Source organism: Gorilla gorilla, chromosome 21 (genome assembly GCF_029281585.2).
Source record: "Gorilla gorilla gorilla isolate KB3781 chromosome 21, NHGRI_mGorGor1-v2.1_pri, whole genome shotgun sequence".
NCBI classification, from domain to species: Eukaryota; Metazoa; Chordata; class Mammalia; order Primates; family Hominidae; genus Gorilla; species Gorilla gorilla.
In genome coordinates, this window is record NC_073245.2 from 23,867,572 (window position 1) to 23,893,574 (window position 26,003).

General features: G+C 40.6%; 1 protein-coding gene across 15 annotated transcripts in view; it reads right to left on the minus strand.

Moving 5' to 3' along the window:
* SEL1L2 (SEL1L2 adaptor subunit of SYVN1 ubiquitin ligase) overlaps positions 1 to 26,003 on the minus strand; it is a 149,889-nt gene that overhangs the window by 56,983 nt on the left and 66,903 nt on the right. For 14 of the 15 annotated variants that reach the window (XM_055373543.2, XM_063702177.1, XM_055373539.1 and 11 more), the window contains 3 exons: positions 24,422 to 24,590; positions 11,795 to 11,897; positions 6,579 to 6,741 (listed from right to left, as the gene is read on the minus strand). In XM_055373543.2, the coding sequence (XP_055229518.1) occupies positions 6,579 to 6,741; positions 11,795 to 11,844 (213 nt within the window). In that variant the 5' untranslated portion in view covers positions 11,845 to 11,897; positions 24,422 to 24,590. Of the gene's footprint in view, positions 1 to 6,578; positions 6,742 to 11,794; positions 11,898 to 20,892; positions 21,042 to 24,421; positions 24,591 to 26,003 lie in introns of all 15 variants that reach the window. The other variant, XM_055373548.2, reaches the window with a different exon arrangement.

The window sequence follows — 26,003 nt, forward strand, 5'->3', positions numbered from 1 at the left end:
GAAGTGTATACATCTAAGTTAAATATTTTTTTCTGATATCAAAGGTAATACATACCCATGAATAAAACATTTAGAGGGAAAAAAACCAGAAAAGCATTTTTCGAAAGAAAATAGGTGGCTCATGCCTGTGATCCCAGTGCTTTGGAAAGCTGAGTTTGGAGGATCACTTGAGGCCAGGAGTTTGAGACCAGCCAGGATCCTGTCTTAAAAAAAAAATTAAAACAATATTAGCCTGGTGTGGTGGCCTATGCTTGCAGTCCTAGCTACTTGGGAGGCTGAGGTGGGAGGATTGTTTAAGCCCAGGAGGTTGAGGGTACAGTGAGCCATGATTGTGGCCCTGCACTCTAGCCTGGGCAATGGAGCAAGATCCTATCTCAGAAATAAATAAACGCAGAAAACAATGGCCACAAATAGTACCACACTTAGAGATCACCACCATTAAATTAAGCTTTAAGGGCAATACAATGCAAATGAGTAATTTCTCTTTTTCTCTTTCTTTCTTTTCTTCCTTTCCTTTCCTTTCCTTTCCTTTCCTTTCCTTTCCTTTCCTTTCCTTTCCTTTCCTTTCCCTTCCTTTCCTTTTCTTTTCTTTTCTTTATTTGAGGGACAGGGTCTGGTTCTGTTGCCCAGGCTGGAGTGTAGTGACATGATCACAGTTCACTGCAGCCTCAACCTCCTGGGCTCAAGTGATCCTCCCACCTCAGCCTCCCAAGTGGCTGGGACTACAGGCACATCCGGGCACGTGCCAGCACTCCTGGCTAATACTTACTTATTTATATTTTTTTGTAGAGATAGGGTCTTACTATGTTGCCCAGGGTAGTCTTGAACTCCTGGGCTCAAGTGATCTCCCGCCTCAGCCTCCCAAAGTGTTAGGATTACAGGCATGAGCCACCATGCCTGGCTGATCAATTTCTTGGTTCTTTTTTTTTTTTTTTTTGAGACAGAGTTTTGCTCTGTTGCCCAGGCTGGAGTGTGGTGGTGCGAACACAGCTCACTGAAGCCTTGACCTCCTGGGCTCAAGTGATCCTTCTGCCTTAGCCTCCCGAGTAGCTGGACCACAGGCATGCACCATCATGCTCAGCTAATTTCAATTTTTTTAATTTTGTAGAGACAGGGTTCTCACCATGTTGACAGGGCTGGTCTTAAAATCCTGGGCTCAAGCAATCCTCCTGCTTCAGCCTCCCAAAATGTTGGGATTACAGGCGTCAGCCACCGTGTCTGGCCATTTTTGACTCTTAAAGCAAATGAGATCTCATCCAACCTTCTTGTCTGGCAAATTAACAAATTTCCTATTGAGGACAGTTCATCAATATTAAGGAAAGAGTGAGTCTTTATAATTCTAATTTCTGCTTCCTGGATGAGAAATGAGAAATAGAAAAACATATAACTTATCTACCTCCAGCCTGGTAAAATACAGTATTTTATAGGACATCTTCTAGAGTATGGTTGTTTGAAATTTCCTCAATTTCCACCATTTTCATGAAGACTATTCCGTTAATTAATAATTCTCATTATTTGAAAGGTACAGAATCTCTGAAAATCAATTTAATGGACTCTGTTTATAACCTTAATTGCTTTCGTTGCCCTTATCAGGATTTCCTTCAGTTTATTTGAATTTTTGCAAGGTAAACCACTCAAGGTGCATGAAAAGAAGTAATTACGCCTCCTTTCCTCCATCCAGCTTCCCTTTGTACATACCCAGAAATTGCATTTCTTCCCTTCTATCTCCTCAATGCCACTTTAATAGGAATTCCTATCTTTTTGTTCTTGTTATTGTTAAATAGGGTCCCTACCAGACCTCTGGCACTCCAGGCTCCTCTCATCTATTATATTTCCTTATTTCTGATTGTTCTTCCCTTTCCCCTCAGAGATAGTAGATGTCTTCATTCTCTCTTCTCTCAGTCTCGCTCTCTCTCTCTCATTTTCTCTCTCTCTTTCTCCAGCTTCTTTACCCACATTTCTGTTACTATGTTGTCCTCACAGTTCCCAATACTTCCAGCAGTGCGGGCAGGATTTCTGTACCAAGCTGGCGCAAACAGCCCAAGAAGAAAGGTGGTCACTGGGCCAGCCTCATTAGAGAACTGTGGTCAGAATGGTCTGTGGCCAGTCTGGTCCTAGCAACCAGCCATCAAACTATTGTTTGTGGCACAGAATCTCTTTAATGAGTTGTTCTTTGCACAAGGAAATACACCAACTGCAAGGGGACTTGCTATTGGAAACAGATTTTCCTATAGTGGTGACAGGGATGATAGTCAAAATATAGAACTGAACCCATCAAAGCACTGGAATTTAATCCAGCTATAGTGCCGGGAGCAGGATCCTGGAGGCTCCCTGCTTATCCAGATGTTAACACTATGCTTGCTAGATCATGGGAAGTTTTGGGGCAGGGGAATTCAAGTGAGGAATAAGGGTGGATGTCAGGGAGGGCATAAGAGAGGGTTGGGCAGAGACTTTTAAATCAATAAATATCATAGTATTTTAGTATTTTAATAAACAGGCTGGGTGTGGTGGCTCAGCACTTTGGGAGGCCAAGGAGGGAGGATCACCTGAGGTCAGGAGCTTGAGACCAGCCTGGCCAACATGGTGAAACCCCTTCTCTACTAAAAATACAAAAATTAGCCAAGTGTGGTGGCACAGCCCGTAGTTCCGTTCCAGTTACTCAGGAGGCTGAAAGCAGGAGAATCTCTTGAACCTGGGAGGTGGAGGTTGCAGTGAGCCAAGATCACTCCACTGCACTCCAGCCTGGGCAACAGAGCGAGACTCCATCTCAAAAAACCAAACCAAACCAAACCAAAACAAACGACAACAACAACAAACCAGTTCAGCTGAATTTTGCATACCAGGTCAATGTCAGCCTTTTGGGCCATAAGTTTGTCCTCACTCATGTTCTGTCTTCTGTTTCTCCTTGAGACCAAAACACACGTATCTAAGTAAATATCCCCATTTTACAGAAGAGGAAATTGAGACCCAGAGAGGACAAGTCATTAGGGGCCAGGTGGAGCTCAGATGTAAAGCCAGAACTGACTGATCCCAAAGACAATGCTGTTGGGACTAAAATTGTTACACAACAGTATTCATTAATGTTCTTTAACATTTGCTAAGGACTCTTGTGGATATTTTTCAGTTCTTATGGCAACCTTGTGAAGTAATGTGGGTATTACTATCAATCTCTTTTTACCCTAAGATAATAGATACAGGTTTGGGAAACCCAAGGTTTAGAGAAGTAACTTCTTCAGAGATACTAAAAGAATGAACAAAAGATAGAAGAGCTATTATGTGATAGAATACATGGACTCACATATGGTCATAATTTCTGATTTGGGAACCTCTTCTCTGCCACCACACCATGCCACCCTGAAGTCTGTAACTGTACATTTCTTAGAGTACCGTCTCAACAATGCCTCAACCATACAAAGATGGCTGTAATAATTTGTGGCCAGTGGTTAGACATTTAGAGTTATTCCTTCCGGCACTGGGTTGGCACTCAGCCAATTACATTCTTCCACATGATTCTCCTTAAAACCAATGGCAAAAAAAGAAACAAAAAATGGCAAGCAACTGATGGTCACTTAACTGGGATTTGAGGATATTTGTGGCCATGTGATAACCACACTACTTAGAATAACACTAGCTAGATGTAACTGGCTAGATGTAACTACATTAGCTAAAGTAACACAAATTAGATGCAATAACCATGTTAACTAGAGTGAAACTCCAACTTCAGCTCTACAATCCATGTGTTTTAGAAACCATTCATGTAAGTTTGGAACTTCTTTACTGGGAGTCATATTTCGACCTTGTATCATATGCTTTATTTATATACAAACAAGTGAAATCTTTGTTATTTCCTTTATCCAATATTCTAGACTGAGTGTAAATGTCACTTCTTCCTTGAAACATTCTTTACCTGCCCTAGGCAGAACTAGCCAGACCCTCTTCTGTGACTAAAGCACTTTATACGAACCTTAACTGTAGTCCACCTAAATTGTGCTGCAGTTATTTGCATTTCAGGTTGACCTAGCAGGACTCTGTCCTAGTAATCTTTTTCTCCCCATTACTACATTACGTTTGACACATAGTAGCTATCCAAGAAACAATTGTTGACTTATTAACTAATGTATACACACACTAAGAAAATAAAATTCATGTTCACATACTTTGAAAAGAAATTAGGTGTTGCCATTTTTAGTGGTGGGAGCGGAGTGAGGGTAACATTTGGTCTTTAGTGATACCATTTTTAGTGGAGGAAACTGTTATCTGTGGTAACATTTGGTCTGTCTTGGAACTTTATATTTTTGATTAAGCAAATACAGGGAATGAAGGTTTAGCAGCTCTCATATTTTATTATAACATTTACAAATCTGTTTATTGCATTATTTCACATGTAATTTCAAGAAAGAGTTCCTGATGTAAAAGCAGTATTCAGCAACTTAATTTAATTAAAATTATATGGATTTTTAAAATGATGATGTCGGTCTGTATATATTAACATGGAAAGACATCTATGATACATTGTTAAGTGAATAAAGAGCAAGTTAGGAAGCAGCAACTAAAGTATTTGTTCATTTTTGTAAAAAAATAATTCTATGGTGTCTTAGAAAATATTCCAGAAGAATAATATTGGAGTAATAATATTATTTTTATCCTCCTCCTTGCTTAAATTTTATATCCTTTGACCAATATCTCCCTAATCCCTACTCCTCCCACATATCTTTTCTTTATAATGAAAGATTACAGTGTTCCAGGTATGAAACTAAGTGTCTTCCCACATTATTTTAATCCTCACAATAACTCCATAAATTCATTCATAATTAATTAATTAATTTCTCATTCAACTTATAATTCTTGTCCTAGGCAGTGTGTTAAATGTTAGAGATATAGCAGTGAACGAGAAGGATGCAGTACCCAATGTTTCATCATTATCCTAACTTTACAGATGAAAATTAGTAAGGTTGCCCCATCCACAAGGGGTCTTCCAGTCCAACTTCTGGTTCAACTAAACATACAGACTCACAGGACACCCATGGGCTTTGTCGCCACCAGTGTATGAAGACAGGTATGGCATAGCATCTGGATTTTTTTTCTGTGGGATTTTTTTTTTTTTTTTTTTTTTGAGATGGAGTCTTGCTCTGTCGCCCAGGCTGGAGTGCAGTGGCACAGTCTTGGCTCACTGCAACCTTCGCCTCCTAGGTTCAAGCAATTCTCCTCCTCAGCCTCTCGAGCAGCTGGAATTACAGGCATGTGCCATGACGCCCAGCTAATTTTTGTATTTTTAGTAGAGATGGGGTTTCACCATGTTGCCCAAGTTGGTCTCGAACTCCTGGCCTCAAGTGATCCGCCCACCTCGGCCTCCCAAAGTGCTAGGATTACAGGCATGAGCCACCGCACCCGGCCCAATTTTTTCTGTGGGAGTTCTTACAGCAGAGTCCATACATTCTTCCAGGAACCACCATCTTTGGTCCTTCAGAAGATGGCTCAGATGCAAGGAGATGAGACCCACATTGGGTGGATGCAGGAGCCACCCTGACGTAAAAGCCTCATTCTCAATGTAACAACTCCATAGGCACAGTATCCAGTGTCCCCATAAGAAGTACTACCCCCATCTGGTATTTATAGTTCATGATCTTTTCTCCCAATTCAAAGGCAGTTTGCCAATCAGAGGTCATTTCTATCAGAAGCAAGGTTAACTAAAAATATAGTTAGCATTTTATTCCTATCAGATCACCAGGGAAACAGAACTAGAGAGTGAAACAAAGGTCAAATTTTTCATGCAGAAGGAGGTGAAAGGGTTTTGTTAAGTAGCTTATTCAAAAAACAAATGAAAGAGTGGATTCAAACTTAGGTCTGTCTGACTCCAAGTCTAGCTTCTGAACTTCACTGGATAGTAACAAATGTGATCTCTGGGGGGAAAGCTTTTAGATAACTTTACTTTCTTTTTCATACTTTCTGATTTCTCAGACTTTTTTCATAATCAGAAAAAATGGTTTTCATAGTAAAGACTATAGCAACATGAAAATATGCTTTTGCTACAGCATGAAGTGAAAGTAGCCAGAAGCAAAATGATATATGCAATTGCATTGTGATTAGGATGATGTAAAAAGAGAAATGCACAAAGAAAGAAGCCAAGCAAAAGTACAAAGCAGTCCTAACAGTAGTTGAATCAAGATGGTTGGCTTGGAAATAGCTTTTTTTCCCGTTTTCCAGATTTTCTATGAAATGGCTATGTTATTCTTGGAATAAAATGGAACACATTTATTAAAATAGAAAAGGAATTACATTTAGCTTATAAAATATTTGAAATGTAAAAATCATGCAAACATGTCACCCTAAGATAATAGACATAGTTTCACATTTCTTCATATAGGTGAATACATTTTATATAAAATTTAGCTGTTGGGGGTTCGGAGGCTTCTGCTGTACTCCTGCCCTGACACCACTGTTTCAGTGCATTATGGTAACCTCCCTAGACTGGGTTCATGCAGCAGAGCTGGAATACTATTGCTCAACTCCTTTCACATGCTGTCTATAGTTATTTCAGGATGGAGCTATTTAAGGTTTCATTTTCCTTCAAAACTCACGTTTTGGGCTTTACATGATCCTTCTTTAGCCAAGGACTCATATAATTGGATAGCTGCTGTTATATTTTGCACGCCAAAATTTCCAAATAGCAAAGCGTCAGCCATTTTCTCCATAGCTTTCAAGTTTCCCATGTCAGCTGCTTTGGCAAAAAGTAGGTAGGCTCTGTTTCAAGAATATGAAGTCAAGTTTGATTTTCAAAAATGAAATTTTCTTCTCCTTCTTCAACACTTTTCATACTACTTCTCTCTAACAAGCAGGAACCAGTTGTCATATAGTTTAGCTGAAGTTCATTACATCTCTAGATCAGTAGATTTTTTTCATTCCTAAAGCAGTCTAAGGCTATAATTTCAAATATATCTCACAAATAATAATGCTACCAAAAAGGAGGAATATATAAGATACACCATCTTATACACTGATACAGAAATATATAAGATACACCATCTTATACATTGAGTAAGTTTATACACTAAGCGAAAAATTGAGGAACTTTTTCTAAAATAGTGAACTCTCCCATGGCCACCACCATTATTTATGAATATTTGTTTTATAAAATAAATTCTGAAAAATATAACAATAATCAAAATTGGAATGTAACCTCTAGGAAGTTACTATCAGGAGAATGATGATCCCTTCATATCTTCATTTGCTAAACAGAATATATTCTTCAACACAGCAAAGTCAGACTCTTTGGAAAAACAATAATGAAACAAAACCTTAATGGCTAGGGCTCTGGAGTCTGACTGCCTGGTTCAAATCCTGGTCCCACCACTTACTAGTTGGAGAACTTCAGCCAAGTTATATAACTTTTCTGTGACCCTCTAATCTATGAAATGGGGATAGCATTATAGCACCCACTTCATAGGGTTGCTGTGGAGATTAAATGAGATAATCCACGGGAAGTGCTTGGCATTGTACGTGGTATAGAGTAAGCACTCAGTAAATTTAGCTGTTATTATTGGGACAGTTGCATTGATTCTAAAGTTTTATAGCATGGTAATTGTTCTCCTATAATTAGGTGGTAAGTGGTGTGAACATTTAGTGATTAAAATGATAGGTGCCACAGGATTACCTTACACTGCACTCTTCGAGTCCCAGACAGAAGCCACCTGGACCTGATTGGTATAAGAAGTGATGGAGAGTCTTGCAAGGTCAAAACATGTGTCAGAGACAGGGAGTATTTTAGGGATTTATTTTTACTTTTATAACTTCGTTTCGAAGGTAAAGACCAGAAAGCGTTAACTACTACCTGTGACCTTGACTCAAATACAGGGAAAAAAACCCCCACAAAAATCTACCATTGCTTCTGATTTAGGAGGATCAGGAGACTCACCTTTCTGTACAGCCTATCCATGCTGAGGCTAAAATAAGCTGCTCTTGGGCAGAAGCTGGAGCAGAGTAGTCCAGGCAAGAAGGACCTCAGACAGAGAAACATCCAGGTAGGCATTAGAATCCTGGGTGTCAAAACACAGGGTGAGTACTCCAGTGGAACAAAAAGAGATAGAAAACTGGAGTTCAGGAGATCAAGAAAGAAATTAACCCAGGTCAAAGCCAGCTGAAATTCTGGAGGCGGGAAGGCAAACAAGGCAGACGGTCTCAAGGTCACTAAAGGCAAATGTCTGGCACCCAGGGAGAGGCAATAGGAAGAGAGCCTGGCATCAGGATACAGACTCCCTTGAGCCTTTCTGTCACGTGGCTTGCTGCTGCAACTCTATAGCCTACTGGGACAGGAGGAGGACCAGCATGGACCAGGGCACAGAAACCTGAGATAGGCTGCAAGGGCCTCCAATAGTATGCCTAGTAGCTCCAGCATTTTATACTCAGTCTCCGGACCCAGAGGGCAGCAACAGGCTGCAAAACAAATCCTTCTAGGTGTCTTGCATTCCAAGGGCAGTGTGGGCATATGGGTTCCATAGCAGAAAACCCAAGGCACTAAAAGGGATACTAGAAGCAGGATCCAGGGCTGGAGAAAGTTGCTGATAGGTAAGATTAAGATGTGGGCTGCAATCCCCAAAAGGAAAAAGGTGGGAGAAGCTGGGCAGCAGGGGCAGATCCCAAAAGACAATTTAATTAGTTATCTGAATCATCTCTACAGGGTCTGGCATTGGATGCTTAGGTGGGTGATGGGGGAGGAAGGGCTCAATGCTTCTGCAGGGTACATCAGAAACTTGGTGTAGAACAATGGCTTATCTTCAAAACTTCTTTGCTGATGGGGAGTGCTTCTTAATGAAGGACCACTCTAGCTGTCAGTGAGGCTTCCTGACTCACTCAGACAAATTTGTTCTCTCTGACATGCTTAATATCTGTACTTTAAACAGCACTGACTTGTTCAGTGATTTTTCCTACTCATACAAAAGAAGAGGCTGAATGAGTGAATAAATGAATGAATGAATTGGTCCAGGATGTGGGTGTGGAGGAGCCAAACGGATAGTTTTAACCTATCTTACATCTGTCCTGACCCAGGAAGTAGCAAAGCAAAGAGAGGGTAGGATAGAGGAATGAGCGGGAATGAAATTCTTCTCCTTTGGTCAGGAGGGTGTGCAATCATTTTTCTCTCCACCTGCCCTACGCTTAGGCATGGCTGCACAGATGTAACTTGTTTAAGGAGACAGCAGGCCATACTGATAACACAAGAACTTCACCCAGCTTGCCCACAAACTCCTGAGATCTCTTTCTATGAGCCCTTTAGAGTTCAGTTCTCCATTGCTACCAACTTAAAAGGGTCAGGAGGCTGGGCGTGGTGGCTCACGCCTGTAATCCCAGCACTTTGAGAGGCCGAGGCCGGCGGATCACTTCAACTCAGGAGTTTGAGACCAGCCTGACCAACATGGTGAAACCCTGTCTCTACTAAAAATACAAAAATTAGCAGGGTGTAGTGGTGGGCGCCTGTCATCTCAGTTACTTGGGAAGCTGAGGCAGGAGAATCGCTTGAACTGGGGAGATGGAGGCTGCAGTGAGCTGAGATCGTGCCACTGCACTCCAGCCTGGGCAACAGAGTGAGACTCTGTCTCAGAAAAAGGTGGCGGGGGTGGTCAGGAGACTGAGTTTTGGGGCAAGGATGTGGGCAGGACAGTCTTGGTAAGAATAGCGTGAAACTGAATGACACCCAGGTAGGCATGAAGGTTCCCACACTGATGGATGGTCTGCTATTAGGACTGGGCTTTCTCCCTGTTCTTTAGGCCAAAGAGGAAGGTCCCCTTCAAGGTTGAGTGGATGGTTACCTGGGACCTTCTCAGAGTGATTTTGTCCCATTGGGCCAAATCCAGGGTTTCCCTAGACTTGATGTAACACACCTACGTGGGCCCCTTATTTGTGTGGGCTCCCATGCTATAGTTAGGGGTCATCTGAAATCTCAGGGACCAGCCCCTGACTGGCGCTCCACATCTGTTTCTTCTAGCTAGGCTGGCTGGAGAATTCTCTGTTCTTACTTATTTAGCCAGTGGGCATGTTAGTGAGATGAGCTCCTATTAGGCTGGATTGTATTTTTGGGATCTGATTTTACCCCTTCCTCATTATAACAGCCCCCAGGGACATTCAGTGGGAGGCCCAGGTTTTGCTGGGGTTGGTTGAACCACCCCCTCACTTCTTTCTTGTCTCTTAGGAAGTATTACATCATCTTTTTGACTCTCCATTTCCTTCTCTGTAATTTGGAGATAATTATCTATGTCTCACAGTATCACTGTGAGCAATGAATAATTTACGCATGTAAAGTACCTAAAACAGTAACTAGCACAAAGCAGGTGCTTGATAAATGAAAGTTGTTGACGTTGTCATAACCAGAATCATAGTTGAGTGCTCCTTATCCTCTGTATTTTTATACTTCTCAAAGGTTTGGGTTTTAAGAACTCATGGACTTTGTTGCTGCCCTGTCTGGTGCTAGCTACCACAGCTCTGGGATGCTTTCCTCTGACTGGTGTGCCTATTCTGTGTGAAAACAAGACATGTCTCCTTGTTGGGGATTCAGGGCCCATACTTTCCTTCTTTTTCTTTTTCTTTTTCTTTTTTTTTTTTTTGAGATGGAGTCTGGCTTTGTCACCCAGGGGCTAGAGTGTTATGGCATGGTCTTGGCTCACTGCAACCTCTGCCTCCTGGGTTCAAGAAATTCTCCTCCCTCAACCTCCCGAGTAGTTGGGATTGCAGGTGCTCGCCACCACGTCTGGCTAATTTTTGTAGAGACGGGGTTTCACCATATTGGCCAGGCCGGTCTGAAACTCCTGACCTCAAGCAATCTGCTAGCCTTGGCCTCCCAAAGCTGGGATTACAGGTGTGAGCCACTGCGCTTGGCTAGGGCCCACACTTTCTATTATTGGTTCAAAATACCCTTGCTTTCTTTGCCCCCATACCTTCAACTTACCAGTTAGCGGACTCAAGATAAAACTAACACACCTGTATTTCCTGGTTACTAAGTGCCATGCACTACTGTAAGAGCTTGATTGCATTATCCAGGTCACAGAGAGGTTGAGTAACTTATCCAAGTGCACACAGCCAGTAAATGAGAGAGCTAGGATTTGATCCCAAGGCTTTAGCTAGAGCCTTGAGGGGTGACCACAGGTTGTGCCCCTCCACTGGAAGTGTGGGGTGGAGGGAGAAGATATTTCTGCCTCCCCTTTAGACAAGGTAGAAAAGTGATAAGAGAAACAGTGAACATGGAACAAGACCATGTGGCCACAGCTTGGTCACCTCCCAGCTATCTGTGCTCACCTCACTTTAACATCTTTGAATCTCTGTTTCCAACTTCTTAAAGGGGAAAAATTAAGCTCTTCTTACCTTATAAGACTGTTCTGGGGATAACATGGAATCACATACATGAAAGTGCTTTTAAAAATCATAAGATACTGTACAAACACCCAGGCAGAATAAAGCATTTTTAATACAACAACTTGCTCTAATTTAAATAACACATTTTATTTCACTTGAATCATCTAATAAATTAAAGCCAAAACAATATTTCTGCATGAATGCTCAGGTCAGTGACTTAATTCTCAATTTCACTTAATATGGGGACTGCAATCTCACATGCAGTTCTCCTGTTTGTTTAGAGTGATAATTTGTGGGATTCTTTAAATACAATTTGATCCTTTTAAAAACAATAGTTTATGGGCAAATAGGCTTACTCATTATCCCAATGAGTTTTAATGATAAACTACATTTGGGATTTTTCTTTTTTCTTAACCTGGAAATTCAACTTGGCTAAGGTCACTGGATAAAGACTTACTCTTCTTTTTGTTTTTGGCTTTTAGACTGCTGGAGAACCTTGATGCCCATCTTAAATAGCTGGTCTCCTTCATCTGTAAAATTTTTCTCTGCTTGCTTTTGTACTATACATGAACAAACAAAAAATAAAAACAATATTACTTCTATGTTCTATATTTTAAAAATAATGTGCTAAAATAATTTGTTGGCATATTAGAGTTTTGTTCTACTTATTTTTTAAACCTCTGCATTCAAGAAGACCTGTTAATATTATTCCTTAGCTGAGGAGCGTCGGTAGGTCAGAAGGCAGAAGCTGCCTAAAAACTTATTCCCTGCTGGTTTTTGTGAAAGGATCTGGAAGGTGAAGTAGAAAGAGAGATGCTCCTGATGGGAGAAGGGATGCTTTCGGTCTAGGGAAGGGATACAAGGTTCTCCGAGCAGAAGGCAGGAGATGCCTGGTATATAAGAGGGGCAGGATCTTAGCCCTGGCTGGCAAAGACTCTCTTGTCTGAGCGTAGCACAGTAAATCCCAGAGCCACGGGATTCCAAAAAAACATGAGGACATGGGCAACAGGCATCTCCAAGATGACCAGTGTGCACCTAGGAGAGGAGGAGGGAATTGCTTTATAAATTTCCTTGGCTGGGCGCAGTGACTCACGCCTGTAATCCCAACACTTTGGGAGGCCGAGGTGGGTGGATCATGAAGTCAGGAGTTCAAGACCAGCCAGACCATCCTGGCCAGGATGGTGAAACCCTGCCTCTACTAAAAATACAAAAATTAGCCAGGTGTGGTGGCACACACCTGTAATCCCAGCTACTCAGGAGGCTGAGGCAGAGAATTGCTTGAACCTGGGACGCGGAGGTTGCACCACTGCACTCCAGCCTAGGTGACAGAGCAAGACTCCATCTCAAAAAAAAAAAAAAAAGAAAATTTGTTATTGGCCATGCGAGGTGGCTCACTCATGTAATCCCAGCACTTTGGAAGGCCAAGGCAGGCGGATCACTTGAGGTCAGGAGTTTGAGACTAGCCTGGCCAACATGGTGAAACCCTGTCTCTACTAAAAAATATAAAAATTAGCTGGGCAGTGGCGTGCACATGTGGTCCCAGTTACTTGGGAGGCTGAGATGGGAGGATCCCTTGAACTCAGGAGGCAGAAGTTACAGTGAGCTGAGATCAGGCCACTGCACTCCAGCCTGGGTGACAGAGCAAGACTCCATCCCCCCCCAAAAAAAAAAAAAAAAAAAATTCTACCTAAGGCTTTTCCACCTCCCAGGACCCTTTCTAAGACTTGGGGGAAGGCAGAGACAGAATACTCATGATAACTTGCCTTGTAGGATGAGGGCTCAGAATTAGTTTTGTAGAATTCAAGGAAAATAAAGAAATTAAATTTTACCTGCTACAGTGATATTTTCCAAACGTTTATGTAACACTTTGCAATTTTTAAAAAATCATCACCAGTTTATAGTTGGGGAAAGCTGGTTGTGGGAAGAGTCACACTTAAAGATATAAAAATCCTTCCACCAATGTGTGCATGTGCACACACACACTATTTTTCTCTCTCTCACACACACACTCTCATATACACACACACACTCACACACATATAGCCTTTTATAACATCACAGTGCCTCTTGAAGTCCATTACAACACTTAGTGAAATCTTTGATTAGAAGAACCACGCTTGAAGCCATTTCAAAGGAAAGGCATTTGGGATTTGATGCCTCATTAACAAGACCACAAAGAACAAGTAGCTCTTGTTTTTTATCTTTCTGACAAGCAATCAGAGTTGCTCATTTTTCTTTTTAAATTAAATTTAAAAAATTAAAAATTTAAAAACTAAAAAAATTCTTAACTGAAAAGCCTATTTAAAATTATTTTGAATACTTCACGCTATCCAACCAATTTAGTAATACCAGGCACTTTCAGGATCTAATTTCTGCTCTGAGTTATCTGTTACCTATACTTCTAATTAAAGGGGGAAAATAATGGAGAAAACCTAATAATCTGTGTGTGGAATAATAATAGCTCCTATGAAAAGGCTTTTAGAGAGTGAAAATAAATTTTGAAAGATTGGCTCTGTATACATATACATATGAGAAATGATTTACCACCACAAATTTATACCTATGGCTTTTACTTTTATTTGTAATTCTTTTTTGGCTTTCCAAATGTATTGGAATTCAATTATTCATTTTCTTCACTCTGTTGCCCCGGTTGGAGTGCAGTGGTGCAATCTTGGCTCACTGCAACCTCCACCTCCTGGGTTCAAGTGATTCTCATGCCTCAGCCTCCGAGTAGCTGGGACTACAGGTTCATGCCACCACGCCCAGCTAATTTTTGTCTTTTTGGTAGAGATGTGGTTTCACCATGTTGGCCTGGCTGGCCTCGAGCTCCTGACCTTGAGTGATCCGCCCACCTTGGCTTCCCAAAATTCTGGGATTACAGGCGTGAGTCACCACACTCAGCCTCTGTTTATTAAAATACTAAAATACTATGATATTGATTGATCAAATTTTCTTTACTATAAGAGGGTAAAGGGCCAGGCGCAGAAACAGTCAAAATAAAAAGGGATATGACTCACCTAATGGGAAAAATGATTTACAGGAAACACTTTCAATAATGTCAGGTAAACAAAGTATTACTTTCAATAAACAACCCATTGCTTAAAATACTTGTAACAACTTGCAATAAATTTATTTTAAAGCAAAAAAATGTATTTATGGACCCGTTTTTCAAATTTTTCATCCATTGATATTAACTTGTGTTCTCTGTCTCATGATTCTGCATGTTTGTAGCTTTGAGAAGCAGTATGAGCACAGACTCAAATCAGACTGCCTAGATTTGGAACGTCATTTACTAGATACCAACTGTATAGCCTTGGGAAGATTATTTAACCTCTCAGTGCCTACATCATCTCATTGTAAAATGGGAATTATAATAGCCCCTTCTTCTCAAAGGCAGTGAGAAAATTAAGTACAAGAACTGAAACCTGCCTAGTATCTAAGTGCTTTATAAGTTTCAGCTCTTATTCCAACATAACCGATATTGCTTTTGATTCTTCACTTGTTTCATGAACCATATTTCTTTCTGCTATATTAAAGGTTTTTGAAAATGAATTAAGTCCTTGTACCAAATATACAATAATGCATAATTATATAATTAATAAATAATAACACAATCCCTGTTATTTCAAATTTTGCTGAAAAGAGATTTTCTTTCTACTTTTAATGCAATTTTTTTACCATTTCTCACAATATGACTGGAGTTATTTATGTTTGACAATGATCTGGAGATTGCGAGTGAACCTGATTATTGCAAATATATTTGCTCTTATTCAAGCATATTTGAGTCGATTGCATCTTTATTTGACTAAACTCTTTGCTGAGTCATTCTTTCTTGGATGAAATGTTATTTTTAGTAATGGATCGTTATTCTTCTTCCACATCTAGGATTGTATCTTCCTGACACACATAAGGGCAAATGTGAAGAACTCTTCTGATGCATTATTCACAAAATCTGAAGCTGAAGCTGGTTTATATTAAGCACAATTGAAATCAGATTTTAAAAAAAGGATGCAGTGTCTGTGTAGGCTAGATTTTCTGCAGAGGAAAAGCATTTCCCATTTTTATCCCTTTGTATCATTTTAATGATGAAAGCACCTGATTTTTAGTCAGACTATGATATTCACCTCGCTCACTTGTTAATTTTTTTTAGCTCTGTATGATCCTTTACGTGGTTTGTGATGTAAATATAACTTGAGATTCAAAATACTGGAATGTGCTATCTTTTTCCTTTTATTTTTCTAGATAGTATTGATTGATTTGTTTTTAAATTTACATATTAAGATTTTAGATTTTGTGGTAAAACATATCCAGGACTGAGAAATGCAGCACAGAGCATAGGAAGGAACCAAGCAAGTATAGGGTTTCAGGAGAGGTTTAGAGCTTTATAGGGTGGATGGCACTAGAGGGTTACTCCCTTCCCACAGGTAACAGGGCTGGGCTGTTACATCCCAAGTCTGTTAGCCAGTTGCTACAGGCCACCACCAGGATATCATATTTAATCAACAGCACTTTTATTTCTTAGTGGCCATAAAACAATGGTGTATCTTATAACTTTTGACATCTTAAATTTGACACAAACATAGTATATGAATTTGAAACAATACATTTCTCCCTAATTACTGTTTTGGTGGCATTCCACAATTTTTATGTAGCATTTTCGTTATCAATTATAAATATTTTCAAATTTCCATTCTAACTTATTCAAACAATGTTTAGAAGTGTTTATTACATTTTCCAGACATAAAAGCGTTTTTAAAAATTGTCTACTTATGGCTTGTAATTTTATTGCATTGGGATCAGGGAGCCCAGCAGAATCATATAGATTCCTCAGTTTATGTTGAAACTTGTTTTGTGGCCTTGTGTGTGGCCAATTATTTTATACAGTTTCCATTTTTTTACTTAAAAAGATTATATATTCTTGGCTGAGTGCAGTAGCTCACACCTGTAATCCCAGCACTTTGGGAGGCCCAGGTGGGTGAATCACTTGAACCAGCCTGGGCAACATGGTGAAACTTCATTTCTACTAATAATACAAAAATTAGCTGAGCATAGTGGCATGTGCCTGTAGTCCCAGCTATTCGGGAGGCTGAGGCACAAGAATTGCTTGAACCCGGCAGGCGGAGTTTGCAGTGGGCCGAGATTGTGCCACTGCACTCCAGCCTTGGCGACAGAGTAAGACTCTTCCTCAATAAAAACAAAAACAAACAAACAAACAAAAAAAGATATTATATATTCTTTAATTATTGAATTAAATTCCATATATTATATTGAGCTTTATATGTTCAAATCTTTTTGATTTTCAGTAATTTTTTGTTTGCTGAATCTACCAGTTTCTAAGAGATGTTAAAAAATCTTCAACAATTGTGGATTTGTTCATTTCCTATTGCAAGACTGTTAATTTTTCATTTTTATATTTTGAGATTATGTTGATGGATACATGCTTAGAATTATCACAACTTCCTTGTGATTGTTCCTTTGAACATTATGTGGTGATTCTCCTTTTCTCCCTATTATTGACTTTACCTTGAAGTCTATTTTGTCTGAAGTTAATATGAGCTTTCTTTTGATTAGTGTTGCCTGGGATATCATTTCTATTCAGTTAACCTCAGTTTTTGTGCATCATGTTTTAAGTATGTTTCTTACAAACAGCAGATAGTCAACTATGGTATTTTTCTTTCAATCTAAGAGTATCTCTTCTTCAACTTGGTTTTTTTTGGTTTTTCTTTTTTTTTCTGGGCTGCATTCAGGACAATTTCTTCTGATTTTTCCGGTAATTTGTTAATGTTCTCTTCTACTATGTCTGATCTTCTTAAGCCATCCTTTGATTTTTAATTTGAATGAACACACATTTTCTTTTTCTTTCTTTTTTTTTTTTTTTTAAGAGACAGGGTCTCACTCTGTTGCCTAGGGCAGAGTGCAGTGGTGTGACCATAGCCCACTGTAATCTCAAACTCCTGGGCTCAAGATACCCTCCCACCTCAGCCTTCCAAGTAGCTGGGACTACTGGTATGTGCCACCATGCCTGGCTAATTTCTTTTTTTCATAGAGACAGACTCTCACTGTATTGCCCAGGTTGTTCTCTAATCCTTGGACTTAAGTGATCCTCCCACCTTGGCCTCCCAAACTGCTAGGGTTACAGGCGTTTCATTTTTCTTAACTCTAGTTGGTTCTTTTACATGGCTGCTTATTCCTTTGTCAGGATGCCTTGTTTTCATGCTTTCTTAACCATTTTAAAATATATTTATTCTGTAGACTTTTGCAGGTTGTTCTACTCTATCAAGTCTTGAGGTGCTGGCCGGGCACGGTGGCTCACACCTGTAATCCCAGCATTTTGGGAGGCCGAGGCGGGCAGATCACCTGAGATCAGGAGTTCGAGACCAGCCTGGCCAACATGGTGAGATCCTGTCTCTACTAAAAATATAAAAATTAGCCGGGCATAGTGGTGCACACCTGTAATCCCAGCTACTAGGGAGGCTGAGGTAGGACAATTGCTTAAACCCGGGAGAAGGAGGATGCAGTGAGCAGAGATTGCACCACTGCACTCCAGCCTGGGCGACAGAGTGAAACTCTGTACCTCCCCCAAAAAAATACTTGAGGTGCTATGCCTTTTATTGTGTGTGTGTAGTCAGTGTGCATGCACGTTGACTCACTGAGTGGATTTTTTTTCACTTGTGTATTTTCTAAAATTTTCTTGTGAGTCCAGTAAGTCTTCTTTTGTGGGAATTGTGAGATTGTTTCTCTAGAGTGAGTTTCTGTTGCTTCTGTCAGGTTTCCAGAGTCATTATTTTATTGACTGAAGAAAAATTTTATATTGGTTTAGAAGTTTTCACTCAAAAAATCAGGTGGCATAAATTCAAATCCAAATCTGTATTAGGGTCAGGGCTGTGGTTAAGGTTTTACCAGGGAGAGGTTTTTCCCTGTGAGAGCTTCGGTAGACAACAAGCTTCCTTGATATTTGCCTACGATGGCGGGTGGTGATTGGTTGGTTGGTTGGTTTTCCCTAATCTTCTCTTTTGCTGTCTGAACAGCTCTATGAGACTCCTAGCTTTATTCATAGCTCTTCTTTCCGATTCCCTTCTCAAAAGTCCTAATGTCTTTTTCCCTTCCCCGGTCTGGGACTTAAAATACAAGGCTCAGCCTTTATCAGCTCTGACTACAACTCGCCAAAACATCGACTACATACTTACTTTTCATTATTTCTAACATTTGAGGATTTCAGCTCCTTGTGAGCCCAGTTCTGCCTTTAAAAACATTTAAAGTTATGACATACTTTAGGCATCACTTTTAGGTATTTGTAGCAAGAGGATTTTCCTATTGGATTAACCCACCATTTTGCTAGAATGAGAGATGTTTAGTAGTTTCCTTTTAAAATCAATTAACATACATAAAACTGTGAGCTGATTTAAAGAAAAACTTTTAGTAAATACTAGGAAAGGTATTAATGGTGAGCAGGTTGGGCTCCTTGATAAGCAGACCCTAGGAGTCAGGGTTTTTGTTAAGAAGTGACCTTCAGGGCCGGGCGCGGTGGCTCACGCCTGTAATCCCAGCGCTGTGGGAGGACGAGGCGGGCGAATCACGAGGTCAGGAGATTGAGACCATCCTGGCTAGTACGGTGAAACCGTCTCTCCTAAAAATACAAAAAATTAGCCGGGCGTGGTGGCGGGCGCCTGTAGTCCCAGCTACTCAGGAGGCTGAGGCAGGAGAATGGCGTGAACCCTGGAGGCGGAGCTTGCAGTGAGCCGAGATGGCGCCACTGCACTCCAGCCTGGGCGACAGAGCGAGACTCCGTTTCAAAAAAAAAAAAAAATTAAATAAATAAAAAATTCAAAAAAAGTGACCTTCAGAACCACATCTAAAGAAGAAGTCGGACTGGGCAGAGGGAGAAACTGCGATGCGGGCTCACTTGGCTGCGAGAGAAACACCTGGCTGACCCCACAGGTGGAGCTCTGTGGAGCTAAAACGGCCTGTTAGAGTTGTCTCAGGTTACGGTTAGATGATCCTGCCTTCATACTCCTGTATCAATGGCCATTGGAAGTGAGCTGCCCCAGGAAGGAGGCATGACCTTGGCTATGCAGCACTCTGTACCTGAAAACAGTCCCTTCAGACACTGACTGCCAAAGGCTGTCTAGAGACTGTACTCCAGCAATTGGGCAAATAGTTCCTCATTGAAGGGGGTCTGAACAGCACTTCACAGTGTCCATTCCAAATATGCCGAAAAATAATCAATAAAATGGAATGCAAATGTTAAATTTAGCCTAGCTGGTCACAGGCCCCAGAAGCAGCAAAAAAGGAATGCCAAGACTGACTTAAGACAAGGTTCCAAGATACCTCCCTTCAACCAAGAGCACAGTGGTGATTGGGTATGATCATCAAAATTAATGATGATTAATTCTAAGGGGTGCCAGGAAGGACATGGCCTGTAGTGTCCCAGTGGCCTGCAGGAATAGACTCCACTGTTCCTACTGCATGATTGGTTATTGATTTGTCTTGCTAACAATTTAATACAAATAATTATTCTTTTAGACTTCATTCTGACTCATATGGAAGAATTAGTTGTTGAAGTTATGGTGTTAAAATACCCTGAGGAAAAGTGAACATGCCATTTCAAAAAAGGTAATGGATGGAAAAGCATCATGTTCAACTATAAAATACTATCCAAATGTACTCTAAAAACGTTAAGCCTTATTATTTTTATGTAGCACTATATTGTAACACAGCATACAGAGAATGCTAAATTTGGAGTTAGATCTAGTTTACATCCTAGCTCTCTACAAAAAGAATTCAACTCAATGTAATTCAGCAAATATTTCTTCATTCCAGCTATGCCACAGATACAGTGCCAGGCACAGATCTTGCCTTTAAGCTATGGAGGTATAAATGCTATTTGTTATATGTGAGAAATTCTGGGTAAAGAGACAAGCGGCAAAATTCCAAAAATGGCTAAATAGTTTTCTCTGTTTTTAAAATGTAGAGAAATTTATTTATATTCTGGAACTATAACTTGATGTTAATCTCTTTAATTTTTAGAACAGATTATTATATGTGTTTTGTGAGCATTCCATTAAGAATATTTAATCACTAAGAATTAGAAAGAATTTTTCAGAGTAAGTTAAATCCTATTTCTCTTTTGTGAAGGACCGGTAGGTCTGTGGAATAGCATTTATAGAACACCTATATCTCAAGCATATCCTGTGCACAAAATGTTGAAATGGGAACTAAATGAGAACAGAGTTCAATAAGGTTCTGAGCCAGTCTGATAATCATGTGTGACTCATATTCTTGTTTCATTCCACAGTTTATGAAGTTCAAACTCTCCTCTAGGGAAGGTAGCTTCTCTGTGGCTTCCTCTACTTTCTTAACTCCTAACTAAATAGGTACTGTTCCCAAGCTGTGTCGCATGGACCCACAGTGAGACTTAATATCTCTTTGAGTTGTCCCAAAAGGATATTTACTCTTACAAAACGTTTATGAGAAATACACATTTTATCTAAGATTTCGTAGAGCAGAAAGAGAAGATGAGTTATCCTAGGAACAAAAACAATTTTTAATGGTCACCTTAGACATTGCTGATTTAAAAATATCAGTTGGAATCCCCCAACTTTGAAGTTTCACTAACTTTTCAGTTTAGCGCAGCCAATCACCATCTTTCTTGCTCCTCATATCTGCTGTTTTCATAGTTCTTCTCCTGTTCTTTTCTTCTCACCCTTTCAAAAACAAAATGTCAACGTTCCTCTCCCTAGTTCTGTAGGGCAATGTCTTTCCATCCTTGAAGACTTGGCATCAGCTGACACCAGGCTTCTGTGTTGCAGGGAGGTGGGAGAGCAGGAGGGGGTGTTTACCAGCCACGAATGCTTGTTAAGATATGACCCCAGGCCCTCGGCACACTGCCATATAAAGGCAGTGCCCACTGTATAAGACATTCTAGTAAATAGAATTTTTCACCCACATCACATGCAGATTTTTATCTTATCTATATTTGGTCAGATATTCCTGACCAAATAATTACAATTACCCACCCACCAATAAGATACCCAATCAACAACAAAATTCTAAAGATTTCTGGTGTATTACTGCGGGCCCTAGGTGCTAAATTTGGCCCATCTTGCTAACTTCTCTAACAAGAACATGGGTAAAAGATCGGAAGTGATATGCTTGTCAAAATTTCGAATGACAGAAAGCTAGGAGAGAATAGCTAATGAATTCGTTAATGCAATCAATAGGTTGGAATAATGGTCCAAAATGAAGTTTAATCCATATAAATGTAAACTGCCTGTTAATGTAAAATACGCACAGTGAAGTTTAATACACATAAATGTAAAATGTTACACTTAAATTCAAAAATGTAGACAAACACATAAGGATTAGGAGACACCTGGCTGTGTTGGTCAATTTCATGTGTTAGTTTGGCTTGGCTATCATCCTCAGTTTTTCAAACAGGAATCTAGTTGTTGCCGTGATGCTGTTTTGTAGCAATGATTAAAACCCATCAAAAGGAGATTATTCTAGATAATCTGGGTTGGCCCAATTCCATCAGTTGCAAAGCCTTAAGAATGGAACTGAGGCTTCTCTGAGGAAGAAAAAAATTCCGCCTGTGGATAGCAGCTTCAGCTCATGCCCAAGAGCTCCAGCCTGTTCTCCCTGAGAGCCTGCTCTTTAGATATGGGACTTGCCCCGCCAGCCCCACAATCGCATAAGCCACTCACTTGCAATAAATTCCTAAGTATAGACATCTCCTACTATTTTTTTTTTTAATCCTTTTCTGGTTGAACCCTGACTGCTACACTGACTTAGTACTTTTAGGTGAGGACCTCTAACGTTCCTTTTTACTCTTAAGATTCTGAAACTTCACTTTTACTAACTATGCTTCTACTGTGTGCCACTAAAAGGTCTTTATCCTTTTAGTTCATGCCATCTAATCTCCCTTGTCTGGAAAGCCAGGTGTGTTGGATAGCCTCTAATTGCCTTTGCCTTTTTTTTTTTTTTTTTTTTGAGACGGAGTCTCGCTCTGTTGCCCAGGCTGGAGTGCAGTGGCCCGATCTGAGCTCACTGCAAGCTCCGCCTCCCGGGTTCACGTCATTCTCCTGTCTCAGCCTCCCGAGTAGCTTGGACTACAGGCGCCTGCAACCACACCCTGCTAATTTTTTGTATTTTTAGTAGAGACGGGGTTTCACCGTGGTAGCCAGGATGGTCTCGATCTCCTGACCTCGTGATCCTCCCCCCTCGGCCTCCCAAAGTGCTGGGATTATAGGAGTGAGCCACGTGCCCAGCCTTTTTTTTCTGAGACGGGGTCTCCCTCTGTTGCCCAGGCTGGAGTGCAGTGGTGCAATCTCAGCTCACTGCAGCCTCCGCCTCCTGGCCTTAAGTGAACTTCCTGCCTCAACCTCCCAAGTAGCTGGGATTACAGGCACATGCCACCACACCTGGTTATTTTTTGTATTTTTGGTAGAGACAAGGTTTCACCATGTTGGCCAGGCTGGTCTTAAACTCCTGAGCTCAGGCAATCCGCCCACCTCAGCTTCCTGAAGCGCTTGGATGACAGGCATAGGCAATGGCCACCGGCCTTCTGATTGCCATTCTAGATACCACTCCATCCTGCTCTGTGCCTTGGGACTCTAACTCCTAAGGACCACACCACATCAATGGACTCCCTTTCCTTCCTGCTTCTGAAGAGATTTGCTTGAAGAGCATCACTAGCAGGAGGTATGAAGGGTAAGCAGGAAGTGAGGTGGGGCTGTTTCTTCTCTGCCTCCTCAATCCGGGTCTCTGCAGGCTGGCTTTGTCCTTGACTTGAGACCATAGTTCTGTCACAGAGCCTTCTCCACATACCTCTGGTAGCCACTACTGCCCTGTGGCACTTCAGGGCCATGGGATGGTAATGCCAGTCCTGCTACTGGCCCCAGGGAGAACTTTGTGGTTTCCCTATATCCTGTCTACGCCTTTAGAAATAAATAGTCTCTTTATTAAACTCTTCTCAGATGACTCAATTTAAATGTGCTATTTGTTTCCTGCCAAATCCCTAACTTCAGTTAGCTAAGCATGTCAACATTTCGATGTCATATCTAGAGCCAATTCTTCAAATGGGCAGTGAACCAGTCTTTCGGAGCTAAATGTGAGGAAAAAATACGCTTAAAATATTAAGATTTAAAAACTTGAAAATCCTTGTCAAAGCCGGACTCTCAGAAAAAAACAGAGACTAACATCAATGAGTTCATCCAGCCCCAAAACTATTCTCTTTCTTCTCCATAACCCATGGTTCATAACCCATGGTTCTCAATTTCTATCTATTGCTTTTATTAGCAGTGATCACTTTTCTATATTTACTTGTGTCAGAAGAACACATTTTGTGATTATCAACCTTCCTTATTATCATCAGTACAAATTCTGAATCTAAAATAGTGGGTAACAGCCCGGGCAACATAGCAAGCCCTCGTCTCTACTAAAAATTTAAAAAATTAGTTGGGCCTGGTGGCACACACCTGTAGTCCCAGCTACTCAGGAGGCTGAGACAGGAGTAGCTATTTTTTTTTTTTTTGACGGAGTCTCGCTGTGTCACCCAGGCTGGAGTACAGTGGCGTGATCTCGGCTCACTGCAAGCTCTGCCTCCCAGGTTCATGCCATCCTCCTGCCTCAGCCTCCCGAGTAGCTGGGACTACAGGTGCCCGCCACCGTGCCTGGCTAATTTTTGTATTTTTAGTAGAGACGGGGTTTCACTGTGGTAGTCAGGATGGTCTCGATCTCCTGACCTCGTGATCTGCCCGCCCCAGCCTCCCAAAGTGCTGGGATTACAGGCGTGAGCCACCGCGCCTGGCCTGACAGGAGTATCTTTTCAGCCCAGGGTGTGGAGGTTGCAGCGAGCCAAGATCATGCAGCTGCACTCCAGCCTGGATAACAGAGTGAGACCCTGTCTCAAAAAAATAAAATAAATTAAAATAAAACAAAGGTAGAAGCCTGCAGAATTTAATGCTTTTGTGTGTATAAATATTTATGACTATATCCTAAGACTTCTCAGAAAGTAGCTCTAAAATTTGATTTTATATTGCATGTAGTCATTTTAAATTTACATGTGAAAAGATATTCTACTTACAATGATTCTTACTTCTCTTCAAGATATCTTTATTTTGAATTCCTTTTATTCTTATTTTACGTTGATTCTTCTTTTTCTCCAGGAGATTTTCTCTTTTATTGATTACATTACTAGACGTTCTTTGTTCCAATATGTGTGATAAATATTGTTTGATTTCATTCACTGATACCTACAAAGAAAAAGACTGTTGCTCATTTTGTTCATGTGTGAGTTTTTTCAAATGAAACAACAGGAAAGTGAAAAATTCATATATTCATGGCAAAAATACAAGCTTAATGCAATTACTCTAATTCTTGCTTTTTTCAAATCGAAATGACAGATGGCTTACTTCACTTTAGAAATCCATATGTTTTATGAATAAAAACCTTTTAAATCTATTATATTGTCATCTGAACTGCAGAGCCAAGCATTAAAAGCTAAATGTTATAAATAAAATAGTAGGAGAATTTAACCAATTTACCTTCCACTGGTAAGTTGTCATGGTAATGTCAATCGTGTTAGCTAAAAAAATGAAGACGTTGATATTGCCTTACACATTACAACAAATTTATAATGGGTGGAAAGTACAGAAAATCTTCTGACTGGCTTTAAAAAAACAATATTTCCCAAAAGTCCTTTTCAGAAGTTATATAATTACAATTAATCTTTTTTAAGTAGGGTAATAGTTTTAGGGGGTTATTTCTGAGTAGTAGAAAATAATGCAGGAATTAAGGTAGAAAAAGCTTTATGGAAGTAAATATTCATGATTTACCTACATAATTTTCTGGGTAAATTATACTGAAACATTAAAATTTTTCCTTTGTCAATTATTATTATTATTATTATTTTTTGAGACGAGTCTCACTCTGTTACCCAGGCTGGAGTGCAGTGACACGATCTTGGCTCACTGCAACCTCCGCCTCCCGGGATCAAGTGATTGTTCTGCCTCAGCCTCCCGAGTAACTGGGACTACAGGTGCATGCCACCATGCCTAGTTAATTTTTGTATTTTTAATAAAGACAGGTTTCACCATGTTGACCAGGCTGTTCTCGAACTTCTGACCTCAGGTGATCTGCCCACCTCGGCCTCCCAAAGTGCCGGGATTACAGGCATGAGCCACCACACCCGGCCCTCTTTGTGAATTACTACTTCTAAGAAAAGTCAAGACTTTTTGTTTGCTTTTTTTTCCTTTTCTTCAGTATAGTTTAAACTTTCTTTTCTGGCATGCTTAAATCCTTTGAGGTGGTAGCAAAGGCATCAGAGCAATGACCCAGGGGCCAGAGCAAGCAGAAACATGAAGCCATGTAAAGGACTCTTTTAAAAAGAGCTTTAGGCTAGGCGGGGTGGCTCACATCTGTAATCCCAGCATTTTATGAGGTGGAGGCATCCGGATTGCCTGAGGTCAGGAGTTCAAGACCAGCCTGGCCAACATGGTGAAACCCCGTCTCTATAAAAAAATACAAAAAAATTCGCCAGGCCTGGTGGTGTGTGCCTGTAATCCCAGCTACTTGGGAGGTGAGGCAGAAAAATTGCTTGAACCTGCGAGGCGGAGGTTACAGCGAGCTGAGATTGCGCCACTGTACTCCAGCCAGTGTACTCCAGA